Below are 17,290 nucleotides of genomic sequence, written 5' to 3'. Positions count from 1 at the left end.
CCCTCGGGGGCCACGTGGACCCATTCTCTCCATGACGCTCCGTCCGTCCCCTGACCTCCCAGCCCTTTCGATCCCCGCTCCTCCCCTCGCCCCGAGAAGCGCTTCTCCTCTTCCTTCTGCCTCCCTCCCGCCTTTTTCACGCTGCTGAAGAGCACGAGCGGGGCCTTCGCCTTTGGGGCTCCCAGTGGGGCCGTTGGTGCCTGGAGTGAGAAGTGATCCCTTTGGTGACGCACCGGTGGCTTTTTGGGCTCTCCGGCCTCGCCCGGGACCCCCTCCCAGCCCAAAGTCGGAAGCCTCTCCCTTGCTTCTCCCAAGCCCAACTGTGGCTGGCTGGCTCGGCAGGTCTGGTTTTTTGTAGGTACAGGCGCCACCTGGGACATCCGAAGGAGGCCCTCGGGGCTGCTCTCCCCGCTGGAGTCTCGGCCCTAGCAGAAGCCTTGATGGCTCGCTCCTTACATTGCGGATGATAGACCCCTCAGTGGCTCGATTTTTATCCCACCTTTTATGCATACTCCGTTGTCAGTTCTAAGCTTGACTGTTGTGTCCCTTGTCCTTCGTTTCTCTATGCGTTATTTTAATCCCATTTTCCCCTGCGCTCTTCTGTGCTTGCCAGTCTCTTCGGCCAGTTCCGGGGCTCCCTAGCCATTAGAGGATGACTTGATGGAACCCTCTGTGAGCCACGGAGTCACTGCTCCGTGCAGATGCACCTTATCTAATTTGGCGCTCAACTCAGGTTCCCTTGCTCCGCTCCAGGGCTAGGAGAAAGCGACTTCTCGCTTCCTCCACCCTTCCACCCAGCGCCGGCTCCCGGCCACCAATTCGGATGACTTCCGGCTCTTTCAGGGCAGGGAGTGGGGACAGCCCGGGTCTCCTGGCCCAGCTTGGCTCCCTAGAGCCGGAGGCCATCTGGCTCTGCCTGCGGTGGGCGCCCTAGCCCTGTGGCGGGGTCCCGCGCCGTTCGTGAGCTTTGAAGGCAGCTGGTGGCCGCACCTGTCGGTGGAGAGAGAAGCATCATCTGCCCCGTCCGGCCTCCCACGCTCCTCTCTTGCGCCCTCTCCTCCCCCAACACTGACGTAAAAGCGCGCGAGAGGGGGGAGTAGTCGCCCCCCCAGCCACTGGTGGGCGGGGCAGAGGAATGGGGGGAGCTTATCTCCATCCTTCCTGGGAGACGACAAGGTCTTTAGGCGGAGAGGGACCGCCCGGCCATCCGACCGACGCCAGACCGCAGCGGCCAGAGCTTCCTGGCAGGTGCGCCATCGGCTCCAGGTTCTCGCTGCCCTTCTGCGCTTCCGCAGGTATTGGCCACCCTTCCCTGCATCGGCCTGTCGGCGTCAGCGGGTGTCGGGGAAGGCAGTTGTGGGGCTGCCTGGAGGATTCGGCGGGAGGCGCTGGCGCGGCTGGCGTCCCGCTCGCTTCTTTCTGCCACCGGAGCCGGATTGGAAGTTGGCTGCACCCGGCAGTTCCTCCAACCGAGAAAGGCCTCGGCGGCGGGGATGGGGGGGGGGGCGAGTTGGCTTTCTCCTCTCCCCCCGTTCACTCTCCGGGAGCTTTCCGTGGAAAGGGAACGTCTCCCTCCGGCCCCAATCCCGTGGGGCTCTTTCCCCTGCGAAAGGCCGAGCAGAAGACTTGGCCTGGGAAGGAGGGGTGATTGGAGCGATGCCTGGTCCGGGAGTCTCCTCGGCCCCCAGCTCCGCCCTGCAGGTTTCTCCAAGGAAGGGTGACGGCTGCTTCCCCCTTGGTGCCTTTTCTGTTTCTAGGGCTCATCACCTGACCAGCAGGAACGAGGCCGTTGGAGGGCCCCACCCAACTATCCGTGCGTGTGCGTGTGCGTGTGTGTGTGTGTGTGATTTTGTCAGGCAAGAATTCTGGGGCAGTTTACTCAGGGAACCCAACTTGGGCTGAGGGGGGTGAGGCTGAATTTCCATTCCAGTCTTAAGAGGGTTTTGACTGAGGGGCTCCTGCCACCAGGAGAAAATGGTGGCAAAATAGGAGGGCAGAGGTCACGTCAAGGGCATTGGACTGAGGCCTCTGCCGGATTCTGGGGTGGGAAGGGAGGACTTTGATTGCGTCCATCTTTGGTCAAGCCGTTCCTTCCAGCCCACCAGGTGGGTCTCTTGGTTCCACGTTGGCATTTTGCTCAGCAGCCTCCAGGCAGGCACTTCCGTGGGCGTCTCTGAAAGACGTTGATTCTTGTTCTCCCTTTGAGAGGGTGGCTGCATGGTCAACAAAAAATACTTTTTGCTTAAGCTTTGAATGTGAGAAAGTCCCTGGATCTGACTGGATGTAAGGATGGATCTGCTGGCTTCCTCAAGATCCCCAGGCTGCCTTTTCCCCAGGGCACAACCTGTGTTGTGGCGATGTGTCCCCCTCCCGACCTGGTTGTAGGGTGCCAAGCAGGACTTCTGCTGAAATCTATGGGAAACAGGAAGGACCAGCTAGAAAGAGATGAGCAAATGATTGGCGGGGATCCTGGAACCACCTTCTCTTGCTGGGCCTATGCCCATCCCCAGTTCCTCTTCTCCCTGCCCACCCTCTTTCTCTATCCCACCCAAGGGAGGCTGTCACCAGCCTGTGTGCCCTGCACCCTACTGGAGGCTGGCTGGCCCGTTTGGAGAGGGCTGGGGGATTCCCCTCCATGACTTTTCCTGGGGCCTTGACGGAAATCTGTGTCCCTGCAGCCGCCGCTGCCTGTGCGAGCCATGAAATTGGAAAGTGCAGCCGACTCGCAGCTGGAATTCGCCATCGCCACAGAAAGAGATTTTGAAGAGATCCTGGCCATCTCCAAGGGGATCTACGGAGGCCTCGACTACCTCCCAAGCCGCTACCATGCCTGGATCCAAGAGCCGAATCGCACTGTTGTGCTGGTCAAGAAGAACGGCGTGGTGGTAAGAGCCCATGCCAAGCTGGGCTGGCTCTTCTCCAACCTTCCCAAGTGGAACGGAAGCCGGGCAGCGAGCCCCTTTGCCACGGGTGGGTGGTGGGCGGGGAAGAGGCTGGTGGGGAGCAGCGTGGTTCACTGGAAGAAAGGCACGTGGCCCCTTTCCCAGAGAGGAGGACATGGGGCCTTTGCCTGCCCAATTCCTGCCTCTCCAAGTGGGTGATCCCGGGATTTCCAGCCTCACAGCCTTCAAGGGGCACTGCTACATCTTTCTGTTTTCAAGAGAGGCCCAGAGTCCAGACAAGCAACCTGGCCTTACACGGGCAACTGACCAAATGGGAAGCAGCCCCTAAGCCAAAGGGGAGACAGGGCTTTGCCCGTTCTTATGCCCGCATCTTGTGTCAAATAATGGTCCCAATTATAGCTTACAAACACACATGGCCACAAAGGCATTTGGCTGGAGGCCAGATCGGGCTAGCTGTGCCCTCCCTCCCTTTTTGTGTTCTTCACAATGGAAGAAGAGCCACTCCTGGAGCAGAAAATGCTTCCCAGGGGCCTTTCACTTTGCTGAATATGCCACACTTGGTGAAACAGCGCCCTCCCCCAACCGAAGCCTTCGGGAAGGAACACTCAGGCCATGTCAGGGACTCCCCAGGCCCTGCCTGGATGCCCCTCCTTCATGAGCTGGAGAAGGAGGAGCCTGAAGAGAAACCCCTCCCCCTCCCCTTCAGCTGCATGTTTACTAGATTGCTCCTGTGGGCGTCAGGTGAGGCTCTGGGGGAGGGGGCTTCCTTGGAGAAGTGCAGTGGGGCTGGTGGAATTTGGATCCTCAGCGGCCCCATTTCATGTGGGGCCAGGACCCCTCCAGCGCTTGCTCCACCTATTGGACCTCTTGGAAGTTAACTTCCGCTCTCTCCCACCCCGCTGTCCCCCCCTCCCAGATAGGGCTCCAGTCTGTCTACATCATTGATGCTGGGGAGACTGCCCTGGTGGAGGGGCTGCGCGTGGCACCCTGGGAGCGTGGCAAAGGCGTGGCCGGGGTCTTGCAGCGGTTCTGCTCTGCCATGGTGAAGGAGAAGCATCCAGAAGTCAAAGTGTCCCGCCTGACCCGGGATGACAAGCTGGGCCCCAAAGACTTGAGGAAGTATCGCATCATTGCAAAACAGGTGAATGGGCCCTGCTCTGGGACCACCTGACCCTTCTGGGAGGGAGGGGGGCAGGACCAGGTAGACCAAGGGGCTGTGTTCCTGGACCAGCTGGGCCTAGGACCGGTGGATGCAGGACCCTCAGGAGAGAGGCCGATGGCAGCCTGGCAAGCTAAGGCCAAGGACTCCGCCCTTCAGTCCATGCTGGGGACACTGCCAGAGGCACGGGATGCATGCCTGGGCCTGCCGCCTGATGCTCTTTGGGGAGGAGGCTGAAATCTCTGTGGGGCCCCAGGCGAGGAGGAGACCCCTGGAGCAAAAGGGCCTCCACCCAAGGAGAGGTTGGCAGAATTCCTGTGGATGATTCCCATCCTGGCTCCTTCTGGACCACAGATTCCGAAACAAGGGCAGCCACTTGGCCTCGGGGTGCAGGGGGAAGGAGTGGCCATCAGGGGGAGGGACAGTGCTTGCTGTTGCTCAAGTTCCCTTGAGACTCTCCTCAAAACGGGCACAATCTCCCTAAAACCCTTTGGCAGCATCCTAGAAGCAGAGGATTCAGCTGCTCAGCCCAAAACCCTTCCCAGACGCAGGAGGGAGGGGGACAGCTGCTGGCCAAGTCCACCTCCATGGCCGCCCAGCTTCTCAGTTGCCCCTCTGCCAGGAAGCCTCAGCAGCTCCTTCCTTGTGGCTGGGCCCATTTCTCTTGGCCCCGTTCTTCCCATTCCTCTTGTAAAGCCCCCAACATCCACTTGGGGCCAATCCACTGACCGCCCAGAAAGCCCTCCCCACCCGCTTGCCTTCCCTGCGGATCTGGCTTCCAGGAAAAGCCCCTCCCATCCCATCCCCTCCACCACCCACCACCCGTGCCATTTCTAAGCTGCCTGGAGCAAATGGGGTCCGGCCAAAGCAGAAGTGCCTGGGGAAAGGGGGCCCACTCCAGGCCCTCTCCTGTGGCCAAAGGAAGCAGGATGCCGGCTCCAGGGGTCTCCTCGGGCAGGATGCCAGCACCAGGGAAGGGCCGCCTACCAGAGATGCCCCCAGCAGTCAATGGCTCTTCCCACTCCCTTGAAAAACGCTCCTCCCCTTCCAGGGGATCCTTCTGGTGCGCTTCCAGGCCCAGGAGCTGCTCTCCCGCTTGGACGCTGCAGTGCTGGCTCAGGGGGGCTTCAGCCCTGAGCCTTCGGAGCTGCTCCTGGAGAAGGAGGTGCCGGAGGTCGTGCTGAAGGAGGCTTTTCGGAGCGAAGTCCTGCCGAATCAGACCATCATCCAGGACTGGCAGCCCTTCAAGGCCACCCGGAGCAACCTCGGCCTCCTGCAGAAAAAGAGCCTCCGCTGGGTGGTCGACAAGAAGGCCCACCCGACCGTGGCCACCCTGAGCACCCAGCCCTTCTCCATCCCTCTGGGCAAAGACTGGCACTACCTGAACATCGACGCCTTTGGCCGCAACCCGGCCCACCTGAAGAGCCAGCTGATCCACCACCTGCGCCTCCAGGTGCCCACCCTGCGGGGCGGTGTCATGTGCCAGCTGTTCCTGGAGCCCCAGCTGTGGCTGGAGATGGCCGCCTTCTGCCAGGAGGCCCTTGGCCTGGAGCTGGCGAAGGACTACACTGAGCAGTACCTGCTGGAGGCTGACATCTGAAGAGCAGAGGGCCCGCTCCCTTCCCGAGCCCGCTTTGTCCACCATGGGTCTCCCCTGCCTTTCCAACAAGCCCAATCTGTCCTCTCAGGTGGGCCACACAGGACATCCCGACAGAGGAGAGGCAGCCCCAGGAGACTCCCCCCCACCCCTGTTGGCTCTAGCGCCAGGGCCTGCAGCCACATCCCTTCCCTAGGGAGCAGCCTCTTCAGAGGGCTGGGCCCCAAATTGTGTCCTGGGCACTGAAGCCCCATTGGCCGAGAAGATGCTCTCCCTCCCCTCCCTCCCTCCCTCTGCTCAGTGCTGTGGAGAGTTTTCCCACCTGGCCGCTCTTACTCATATTTATTACATTTATCCCCCACCACTGCCCCCTAGGAGCCTTGGCATCTTGACAGGCATTCAAAGGCAGTGAAAATATCACTCCAGTTAAAACCATTCGACACCTGAGTGTACCTCTGTCCTCCACACTCCAGGAGGCGCAGCAGCCGGAGTTCCCCATCCAGTGGGAGGCCATTCTGCAGGGGCAGTGTGGAAAAGCAGTGACCCCCCCCACACACACCCGCCCTGGTCCTCCAAGTGGGGGAGAGCGCTGCCATCCCAGCGAGCTTGAAAGGAAGGGCTGATTCTAGGGACGAAGGCCGTCCAGAAGCATCTGAAGAGGCTGGGCCCATGGAGGTGCCCCTGGGAGCCAAGGCCCTGGGCATAAGGGGCTCCCGTCAGTCCGCGCTAGATAATCGGTAGCCCTTTGCATGTGGGGCCAGCTGAGGTTCCTTTCCTGCTCTTAACAGTAGAACCGTCAACGGTGTTGGGAGCCAAGAGTCCCTGTGGCCAGCCCTGTGGCCCCATGCAGCCCGCAGCTGGGCATTGGTCAAGCTTTCCACCCATGGTTCACAATGGGAGGACCGCTTGGCCATAGGTCCTCCACCAAGAGCTGCTCCCGGGGCCCCACAGGCAGCTCCTGCTTGCTCCAGTCTTCTCCCGTCCACGCCCTGGAATGGGCCCCACCCATGCAGCCTGATACCCTCAGCCCACCGATGGTGTTGGACCCCAAGTTACCCTAGAACCCCCTCGCCCAGTGACCATACAGAGGTCAAGCAGGTTTTAGGTTACCCTCCTCCTGCCACCCTTTGCAGCCTTTGAGGGAGGAGCCCCCAACCCTGACCCAAGTCCCCAAGGATGCCATGTGGACAGCCACGGAAGCCATCCCGAGAGGAGTCAGACGGGAGCGCTCTTCCCAGACCCCAGATCCCAAGAAGGGATCTTACCCAGCAGTGCAAACAAAGCTGTTTCCATCCCACATCCTGAGAAGGTTCCAGACCCTCCGCTTCATCAACTCAACAACCTAGTAAGGAAGAGCAGCCAAGCAGCAGCTGCTCAGCACCACTGGATGCAGGGAGATGGAGGAGCTCCCCCAGGGATTCCTTCAGGGCCACCGGAAATGGCCCTTCCATCCGCCAGGAGACCTGGAGGGAGGGAAGCCACAAGGGCCCCAGCTGCAGGCAGGGAGGGCCTCCGAGAGAACGCCCCACCCCCTTCCTGAGAGGGAACCCGCCAGAAGAATGAATCCCTGATGGTCGGCAAGTCAAGTGGAGTGGAGCCGTGGGGGAACGTGAGTGGTGTTGCTGGCCCCGCATTGTGCCACAGCGCCAACAAGGAGCCCTTGCAGTAGGATTAGCCGCCCTAAGCAAGACTGCTGGAGTGGACAGCCGCCCAAAGGAGGCCACGGACGAGGAGGAAAAGCGCTTGGCTTCTCTGACCGCCACCCTGCAGGGCTGCGCCGTCCATCCCCCTCTTGCCCTTCTCTTCTATGAGTGGCATCTGCAGAGACCCAGGAGCTGCCCAGGGTTGGCCAGGGGCTGTTCAGGATCAGTTGGGCCATGGGGCTGAGGCGCTGCTTGGGCCCACTGGGGGATGAGGCCCTTGGTGATTGAAAAACTCCCAAGTGCCCCCCAGAAGCCACACTGAGCACCCAAATGGTGGCACGGTGCAGAGGTGGATGGCCTCAGGGGATAGTGTGGGCATGAGGAAGGGGTGATGGGCCTTGTCCAGGTCACAGTTGCTCCAAGTGACAGGGGCGATGGGCGTCAGGGCTGAGACTACCTGAAGGAAGCCATCAACTCCTGGGCTCTAGTAGATCCAGACCAACCTGTCCCCAAAACCAAAGGCCGAACCTCAACTGCCAGCTTCCTCCCTAGGTGCAGGGGCTAGGAAGGCAACCAGGGGGCACCACGGCCCACTCTAACACAAAGAAGTCTCACACTCACAGCCCCCATCCCTTTGACCTGGGTTACACAAAAGGCCCCAGTACATCCACCCTCCCTCGATCTCCAGCCTTGAAAGGAGAGTAGTGCCACCTTTGCAGCACACCCCAAGGCCGGCTGTTTGTCCACCACAGCGGGCAGCAGAGCAGCAATCTGGGCCCAAGGGTACATCCAGGTTGAGGGTGCAACCCCAAGGGACACAGCTGCTTCTGCTGCCCCCCCCCAAGGGACACAGCTGCTTCTGCTGCCCTCCCTGGCAACAGCCACATGGCTGCGGCGAGGGAGCCTGGCAACGGGGCTGACGTAGTCGGTGCTCCTGGCAACAGTCAATGTGGCCATGTGAGGAGGGAGGGAGGGAGGGAGGGAGGGAGGGAGGGTGGCACAAGGTCGCCATGTCCTATCACTGGGCCTCCTGCCCAGTTTTCCCAAGCGTCATGTTCAAAGTGAGCCCTTGTGCAGCATTAGGAGAAGCCTCTTGATGCAAATCCTGGGCTTTGCCACTCCCTCCTCCCCCAGCAGCCTTCTTCCTATCTCCTTGCCCCTTATTTTGATCTCTAGGGATGCGGAGAGGGCATTGGCACCCCGCCTCCCTCATAACTCAGGGGCCCTCGTTCATTCTTTGGAGAGCCCTCCAGTGGCCATTTATAGGGGGGGGGGGGGGCTTCAAGCCCAGCTGCAGCCTCTCTGTCTAATTCTCTGGGGTGGCCTATTCGGGGCCTGCCCCATAGGGCCAGTTCCCTTCCGGAGATGGGGTGGGGCAGCCAGGTGGCAGAGCTGGAAATTCGGCTGGGGACAAAAAGGAAGGAGGCCCAGGCTGCCTGTGAAGTAGGTTTGCACACCTTCTGGGCCCTGCAAATGGCTCCTTTGGCTTACCTTAGGACAGACAATGGGACAAAAGGGGGGGGGATGTCCTACAGTGGCCGGAAGCTCCACCCCCAAATTCCTCCTCAGGAGGAAAGGGGCTGCGGCCTCTTTTGAGGGATTGTGCAGAAAAGGCAGAAGAAACACCTGAACAAATTAAACCCATGAAGAAAAGGGAAATACGGCCCAGTCTGTTTGAGGGGTTTTTTTCCTCTGCTGGACCCTGCTGGTTTCTGCCAGGCTCACCCATTCCCCAATTCCCAATTTCTCTCCTGCTCTTGAAGCCTCCTTTTGAGGCCTTGCTTCCACACCTGCTGCAGATTCCCTCCTCCTCCTCCTCTTCCTCTTCTTCCTCTTCCTCTTCTTCTTCCTCTCCTCCTCCTCTTCTTCCTCTCCTCCTCCTCCTCCTCCTCTTCTTCTCCTCTTCCTCCTCCTCCTCCTCCTCCTTCTTTCTCTTCTTCTCCCTTTCCTCCTCCTCCTCCTCTTCCTCTTCTTCTTCCTCTCCTCCTTCTCTCCTTCCTCTTCTCTTCCTCCTCCTCCTCTTCTCTCTTCTTCTCCTCTTCCTCCTCCTCCTCCTCCTTCTTCTTCCACTTCTTCTTCTCCCTTTCCTCCTCCTCCTCTTCCTCTTCTTCTTCCTCTCCTCCTCCTCTTCTTCCTCTCCTCCTCCTCCTCCTCCCCATCCTCCTCCTCTTCTCTCTTCTTCTCCTCTTCCTCCTCCTCCTCCTTCTTCCTCTTCTTCTTCTCCCTTTCCTCCTCCCCCTCTTCCTCCTCCTCCTCTTCCTCTTCTTCTTCCTCTCCTCCTCCTCTTCCTCCTCCTCTCCTCCTCCTCCTCCTCCTCCTCCTCCTCCTCTGGCTGGTTGCTTTGGGACCCTCCAGGCTTCCTTTTTCGGTCTCACAGGAGGGACCCTCTCCCTCCTCCCTTCTGCTTCTCCTGATGCACTACACTAATAGTGGGCAGAAGCAAGCTTTCATAAACCAGGACTTCAATTTACTTATTTAGTATCCTGCCTGGGTTATCTTTTATAAATAGCCCAGAGAAGAAAACACACACAGTACTACTACTCCTTCCTCCTTTGTTCCCACAGCAACAGTGGAGGCCCTATGAGGTGGGCTGGGCTGAAAGGAAGGGTCCCTGCCCTGCTTTCGTGTTTCACTTCAGGACTACAACCTCCCGGTTTCTACCCTTGTTCCTTGCAACAGCCGCCAACTCCCTGCCCCTCAGCCTTTGCTACCCTTCATTTTTTTTCCCCCTTTGGCGTCTTTAGTGAGCCTTCTGCCAAAGCCAACTAGTACGTCTCTTTGTGCTAGTTTTTCGTGTATGTATGATTCACAAGTATTTGTTCAGCTTGAATGCAACTGCCCTAGTCTTTGATAGACTGACAGTCTCCCCACATTTTTCAATGTAACCAGCAGGGCAGATCATTCAGGTTCTCTGCCCACCACACATTAACACCTGGAGCAGAACATCTGCCTCAGGATTCATGGGTATCCTTTCTGGGGGAGTTTCAAGGGAGGCTGGGGAGGCCTCTGTTCCTGCCGGGCAGGGTGGCCCACAGTCCACCAGTTCCAATCTGCCCTTCTGTGGCTCCACACCCTGCATACAAAACTTCCGGCCCACCTGCACCCCCAATCGACGCCCCCTCAAACCTCTCCACAGCGGTTCCTTCCACAGAGATCATAAAGGTATTATGTTAAGAAGAAAAACAACTTCTCCTTGGCTTTTATTGCCTGCCCATTCTCAAAACATTTGCTTAGTGAACTGTTTATTCTCAGACGTGCTCCATCAGTTCCCAAAATGCTATTTCGTTTGCATTCACTGTTGTTACCTTTTGCTTTTGGTAAAAGAACAAGAAATATCCCGTACAGTTGCAGCCTTTGCAGATATGTTGACCCAGTTGTGCAGCCAAAAGCCACCCACCTCCTGATTTTAACATTTCTCCAGTTACGCTGCAGGCTTAACCATTCTCAATATTCTCATAGTATTTAGGTTTTTGTTTTCATTATTCCTTTTCTGGAAGCTAACATTAATAATATTAAAAATACTGAATGCCAGTTTTTTGTTTGTTTATTTGTTTGAGTAACATTAATCCACTCTTTCCTTTGCTAACCTCTGAAATACTCCTTCCAGCGTACTCCCTTACTTTGGTTTTATTCCAAATTTCATCACCTTGATTTTCATTCACAGTTTTGTAGGTTCCTTATTCAGTCCCCTGCACTCCCTTCCAAATGGGTGCAACTTTTATTCCTGACTGCCTTCACTTCTTCTGCCTCATAGGTTCCTTACTGTTTCTGGTAGCCTCCTCTGCCCCCTCTGCACATGGGGCGGTCCTTCTCTCCTCCTCACTTTCTGTAGCAACTTCTGGGAGAGGGGCGGTCTAGAAATCAAATAAAAGTTAAAAGTTTTGGTCAGGGAATTTGTGCTCATCCTTGGCCTCCTCCTTGCAGCCCCCATTGGCATCCAACTCCATGCTATTCTGGGCCCTTTCATTCCTCCCCTTATGTTTCAAGTGTCTTCTACTGTTGCCATGTGCTGCGTCCCCATGGCAAACCGAGGGCGACAAGTGGTGATACAAACCATTCCGTGACCAAGAGGGCCCCATCCTGAACCGAGGAATTTAGCCTGCCAAGACAAGACCCAACTGAGGGAGAGTTTCCCAAATCCCTCGAAGGATTGTTCAAGCTCCTCCCTTCAACCGTAATGTTGGCAGAAAAATTGGAAGCCAGGCAGTTTAGTTGCTGGGGTGCTTGGAAATGCTCCCCTCCAAGTTGCCTCCCTCATTTTGCACCCAGGGCAGTTTTTGAAAGGGAAATGGGGAAGCCAGCACTGAACGTGCTTGTTAGTCTCTTCCCAGATAAAGCCCAAAGTGAAGATGGGGCTGAGAGGCCTCTGAGCCACGAGCCATCCTGAAAGAAAATATCTGCTTTTTCTCCTCCCCCCCCCTTTCTCCCCATAGCAGCCTGGTGAGAGACTGAGGGAGGAAGAGGGCCAGCCAAGCACCCCAGCCTCCTGGGGAAGAGCTCCCCCTTCCCAAACACCTTCCAGGGCTTGGAGAAGATGCACTCACCTGTCACACCAACCAGCAAGCATTTTAAAATGCCAGTTGTGGTTGAAGAAGTAACTGGCCAAAAAAACTGGAGACTGTGCCCGGATAAGATACCGTAAACCCATCAATGGAACTCTTTCACGGCCTCTTTGTTTTTCTCTCAATCAATCAATCAACCATGCCATCCCATCTCAGATCCTCCTTATTATACCCATGAGATGCCATCCTACTCAGTCACTCTCTCTGCTGTGTTCCGTCTCCTGGGTGTTCTACTTCAGCCAATTCTGTACAGGAGGCTGCATATCCCCCTGGCACTGGCTCTGCTGCCTCTGGCACCATAATAGACGCCCCAGAGGAATCATGTGCCCACCCCCATTTCAAGGAAACTCTTAAAGGAAATTGCAGAGAGTAATGCCTGCCGTGGGCAACCGTTTGTCTCGCAAGCAGGCAGCCAACAGCAGCTACGCTGCCTGCCATCAGAACCTCTGCCAGCTCTCCGTTTCTGCCCCTTCATGGGCTGGGGGCGATAGGCTGGGCTTCATTGGAACCAGCTGAACGTTCCCATCTGGCTGCCTTGGCTGGGCCAAACAGTCTCCCCTCCTTTTATGGTCACAGAACATTTGGCTCCCTGACCGGAAACAGAGATCACAGGCATTCCCCCCTCCCCTTCATTAGGGCACCCCAAATTCTCCCAGGCTTATGTGAGAAGCTGCAGAGCCTGGAAGCCTGAACCCTTGTTCAAGATGCCTTCATCAGCAGAACCTTCCAGAAGGAACTTTGGAGAGGTTGGACAGACTATCACCAGAGGACAACAGGAGATCAAACTCCATGGCTTCCTGTTAAACATGAATTTGGGGGAGGGGGAGGGATGGGCTCAGCCGTTTTTTTCTTGGGCCTCCCTTGCATTAACTCCCCTCCCTCTCCCTCCCTCTCTCTCGCTCCTTCCACCTGTTTCCAGAGCTGGGAAATTGTATTTAAGAACGGAGCAGATTTCCCAGTGTCCTCAATGCTAATGCGGTTGTAAAACAGGCTGCTCCTTGGATGTGGCAGTGATGGTTAACTTTTCCTGATATGGCTAAAGATGTTGGGTAATTGGAAAAAGGGAGGGGTGAAGGAGGTGAGGGGTGAGGCAGAAGAAGCTCGATGCCTAACCCCTCAAAAGACCGAGAAGACAAAACTGGATTGCCACTGCCAAGGACCAAGGGTGGAAACTGCCCCAGCTTAACCAATGTACGACTAGATCCCTTAACTGATCCGGCTATAGGTGTTTTGGGAGCCCCAAAGGATCTTGTTCAGACGGGAAAGGAATGGTCGTCCCCGGTAGTGACCCCCCTCATCTGAGGATCCATAAAAGCCCTGGCAGAATCTTTGGGATCCACCCGCTCAGTGACCCCTTTTGAAGAAGAAGCGTTTGGGACCTGCTCCTCTGCCCACCGCCCCACAGTTGCTTGGCTGTATCTCTATGCTGGACGCTCCTTTAAAGCCCCTCTCCGGCGATCTGTTGCACTAAATTTAGCACGGCGGGTCTTCGCCGCGCTCTGCGAGCTCCATGACTCATTCTCTGCAGCCGTTTACTGCGTCAGCGGATCCGGGAGCTGGAGGAGGGGGAGGCGGGCGACCACGAATACGATGACCGGCGGCGGAGAGGGGGCCGCCAGCAGCTACAACGCAGCCACACACCGAGATGGGTGGGGCGGAAGAGGGCCAGACCCACCTTGTGGCCTTCAGAGCAAAAAGCAGAGAGGCAGCCCTCCTTCACTGCCCCCAGCGCCTCAAATCCCCAGCGCCTCCTCTCTGGCAGAGGCGACATTTCAGTCCATTTCTGGGCCCAGGACAGGGGGACTGGGAGGGGGGCTGCGCGCACGGGGAGGGGCGTGAGCTTCCAAAGCAGCGGAGGGGGATGGAGAAGCGAAGGCGTCACTTGGGCACCTGCTTCGGCCTTCTGAGCGCTCTTCGGAACTTTGGGTCCTCTTTGCCCGTTTCTCCGAGCCATCTCCCGTCCTGGCGCGCGCTCTCCATGGGGGCAGGCGCCCAAGACTGCCGGAAAAACATCTTCTCCTTTGCGAACCTTCATTATCCGTGACTCATCCCACTTCCTCTTCCAGCCGCCGCCCCCACCCAGTACCTGCAGTGAGCTGAAAACGCGTTGCTGGGGGAGGGCGCCCCATACCTGCTTTTGGGATTGGAGCCGCTCGCCCCCATTCCTTGCAGTGGGTTTTATTTCCTCCTCCCGCCCCGAGTGGCGGAGGACGGGCGCCTGATAACAGCTGAGGCGCACAAGGCGGGTGGGGGTGGGGTGGGGGTGGGGGTGGCTTATGATTCACCGCTTCCTAGAGGAGGAAAACAAGAGCTGCCTGGTGCAATTGGGGGGGGGGGGGACGACTGAGCCAACTTTTCCTTCTCGCTTCATCCGGTCTAAATGTCACCCTTATACACCACTGTTACCTGCTCGCCGCTTTCTCCCACCTTTTCGGCTTCGCAGCACTTGGCCGCTCTTGGCCGATCCTGGGAAACAACCTGGGCAGGAGCGACTTAGTTAGTGTTAACTGGGAAGGCAGCGAAGAGCCAGGGAAAAAGGAGAGCAGGGCTTCCAGTGGACGGCAGAGAAAATGGGCGGCTGTTTCCACGAAGCCCACGGAAACCGGGACCCCTCCTTGCCTAGAGGGATTCCCTTTGGGGTGCGCCGATTCCCCGAGGTTGACGGTTTTGGCTTCTCGGTATATTGGAGCTCTGACCAAAAGTGGGACCGCTTCGCAGGAGCGAAGGGAGGCGGGCGGCTCCCCAAGGAAAGGCCGGGCCAGGGGAAGCGCTCTGCAGGGCTCTGCCCGCCGGCGAAGAGCAGAGCTGGGCCTTCCTCGGCCGGAGGGAGCGGAGCTCTCCGAGGTGCTGAAAGGAGGGAGAGGATGCGTGTTCCAGCCGCCAAACTGAGCTCCCTTAGGCCGGCTCAGATTGCAGGCTTCTGGAAGTTCCCGAAACCCGGGAAGGAGCCCAGACCGAGGCTTGGTCCGAGAGGAGAGAGAGCCAGCAGCCAGCGGGCCGAGATTGCCTATAAGGGAAGGAGTGGGCAGTGGTGGTGGCTCTTGTCAGCTGGACACTGGATCCGAATCAGTGCCCGACCGTCCTTTCCCCCCAGAAAACAGAACCGCTATAACCAAGGATGGGTATTAAAACGGCTATGGGCGCCCTGGAGACTTTGCTGTCCTACCCCTTTAAAACACAAGAGGCATCTTAGAACTGGGAAGCTCTCGATGAGATCCAGGACCTCCCCTGCAATTTTATTAGCCAAGCCTAACCCTAACTCTATGACCAGCGCTGTTTTAAGGCACACCACTCTGAGCCCTTCACTCGCTCTTCCTCTGACATGCAAATTGGCCCTAGCCCCCCCCCCCCACGCTGTGAAATCCTGGGCTTGGCAGGGAGAGTGCTGGCAACATCAGATACCGGGTGGAGGGGTGTCGAACTGCTAGCAGACCTGGCTGTGAGCTCTTCCTGAGAAAGATCCCTGATGGAGCACACTCTCCACAGCTGCCAGACTCACCAGGACATATTTGGTTACCTTCACACACATCCCTCCCCCTTCAGCCTCACCATCCTATCAGCCCAGATGGCTGAGAGCAGCAAGTAAGCACAAACAGGGTGAGGGGGCTTTTGCTAGGGGTGGATGTTGAGCCAGGGGCTCTCCTCCACTGCCTCTCCCACTTCTTCTGCACTCCTGCTGGTGGTTTAAAACAGGGCAGAAACCTACTGGCAGAATAAGCTGCAGGTGCCCGGAGGCCCGAGGAGTCCTGGATCCAAGCGACTCTGGGCAGCTGACAATTCAAGAAATGTATTACAATTAAAATACTAAAGCATTTTAAAGCAAATAAAAAACAATGGAAGTCCCCCCCCCCCCCCAATGATAACTAAGCAGCCAATGTACTTGGCCAGTTAGCAAGAAAGGAAATGGGGGCCCTTGACACATCCAGCAGGGAAGGATCAGGAACACAGCTGGGTCTCCAGCGTCTTATGAAGGGCTAACAGGGTTGGGGCAGAATAACAGAGTTGGAAGGGACCTTGGAGGTCTTCTAGTCCAGCCCCCTGCTCAAGCAGGAAACCCTCCCTCATTTCTAATCTCCAAAGGGAGAGTGTTCCGCAGAGCAGGGACCCATGCAGAGAAAGCCCCTCTTACAGAAGCCTACAGCTAACAGGGTGACCCCAGGGTCAACTCGCATCTCCTTCTCCAGTGGTTCTCCATTCCCTTCGCTTTATTGCAGGGCCTTCCCTTGCCCGTCTTCTGATTCTAGTAGCCATTCATCAACCCGCACAGGCTGCCTTGTGACATGCTAGCCCTTGCCCTGAGCTAACCTGGGAGAAGGGGCTGATCCTCTGCTTGCCTGACACCTGCCAGCAGACATGCCCCAGAGAGGCAGCCTCTGGACACCAGAGCATTGATCCTCTGCCTGCGTTCCCCCAGGAAGGACACTTGTGGTTGCAGCCAGACTGCACTTGGACATCTGCCTTCCCTGTCCCCCCACTGCCCCCACCCCATGCTACACAGCCACTCCTAAGAAGAAAGACTGATTGCTAGTTTGTCATCTCCCCAGTTGCTTGGCTCCTCCACAGTCTCCTAGTGAGTCACACCTCCCCCGTACAGTAGCACTGCTCAGGCCCACCAGCAGCAACAGTCATCTGGTGCCCAGGCTGAAAGTGGGGGGGGGCAAGCATCAGCCCTCTTGAAACAGGCGAGCCCAGTAAGGCTCCAGCTGCTGGAAGACAGGAGCCTATCAGCACCAATTTCTGCCTACTTCTTCAGCAATTAGGCATGCTCATATCAAGGATGTCATTAGTCAGAGGCCTCCAAATGTCCTCCAGGGATGTTAGACCTTACTTCCCTTGGGCAGAGATGGGGAGATGGGAGGGGCCAAGTAACTGTGGCCTTTCCTTGCCAGCCCCTAGCAGCTCCAGGATCTGGGGCACAAGAATTGCTGTGTGTCAGAAGCCTGGTCCACATGGATGCAGGTCTCACCGGATGATAACTTCAGAAGGGCCCAGAAAACCCCACAGCCAAACCCTGTTGTGTGCAGGGTCTGGCAGATGCTGGGGATGGGCCATATCTTATCAAGTCCCAGGCTCCCATCTTCCTTCAGGGACACCCGATGAAAAAGACCCCTCAGGCATCCCCACTTAGCCCATGGGGGTGGCTGAAAGAAGCCCTCCACAAATCCTTCCCAGCCCCAGATATTGAGAGTTACTGGTTGGAAATGGAACCCTTCTGGGCTGGCCTTGTGGACCACACCACAGCCAGGCCCAGTAAGAGAAGTATATCCAACCCCAACACCAGATGGGTATGGAGGAAGAGAAGTGGAAGGAAGGGGGCCAAATTGATGTGAAAAGTACAGGGTGTGTGTGTGGGGGATGTCGTCAGATGAGAGCAGGGAACGGGTCTTTGGCACAGGAGGGAAAGGTCTTCAAACGGGCAGGCTGGC

General features: G+C 57.4%; 1 protein-coding gene across 1 annotated transcript; it reads left to right on the top strand.

Annotated features, from left to right (window-relative positions):
* The first annotated feature begins 1,193 nt into the window (after positions 1–1,193).
* LOC309400505 (putative N-acetyltransferase 16) lies at positions 1,194–8,258 on the top strand. Its single transcript, XM_081969038.1, has 4 exons — positions 1,194–1,295; positions 2,679–2,885; positions 3,820–4,044; positions 5,114–8,258. The coding sequence occupies exons 2-4, from the start codon at positions 2,700–2,702 to the stop codon at positions 5,660–5,662; spliced, it is 960 nt and encodes a 319-aa protein (XP_081825164.1). The 5' UTR covers positions 1,194–1,295; positions 2,679–2,699; the 3' UTR covers positions 5,663–8,258.
* Positions 8,259–17,290: the final 9,032 nt, after the last annotated feature.

The sequence above is a fragment of the Natrix helvetica genome, assembly GCF_964273705.1.
Source record: "Natrix helvetica genome assembly, chromosome: W".
In the NCBI taxonomy this organism is placed as follows: Eukaryota; Metazoa; Chordata; class Lepidosauria; order Squamata; family Natricidae; genus Natrix; species Natrix helvetica.
This window is presented reverse-complemented; position numbering and strand designations above follow the sequence as displayed.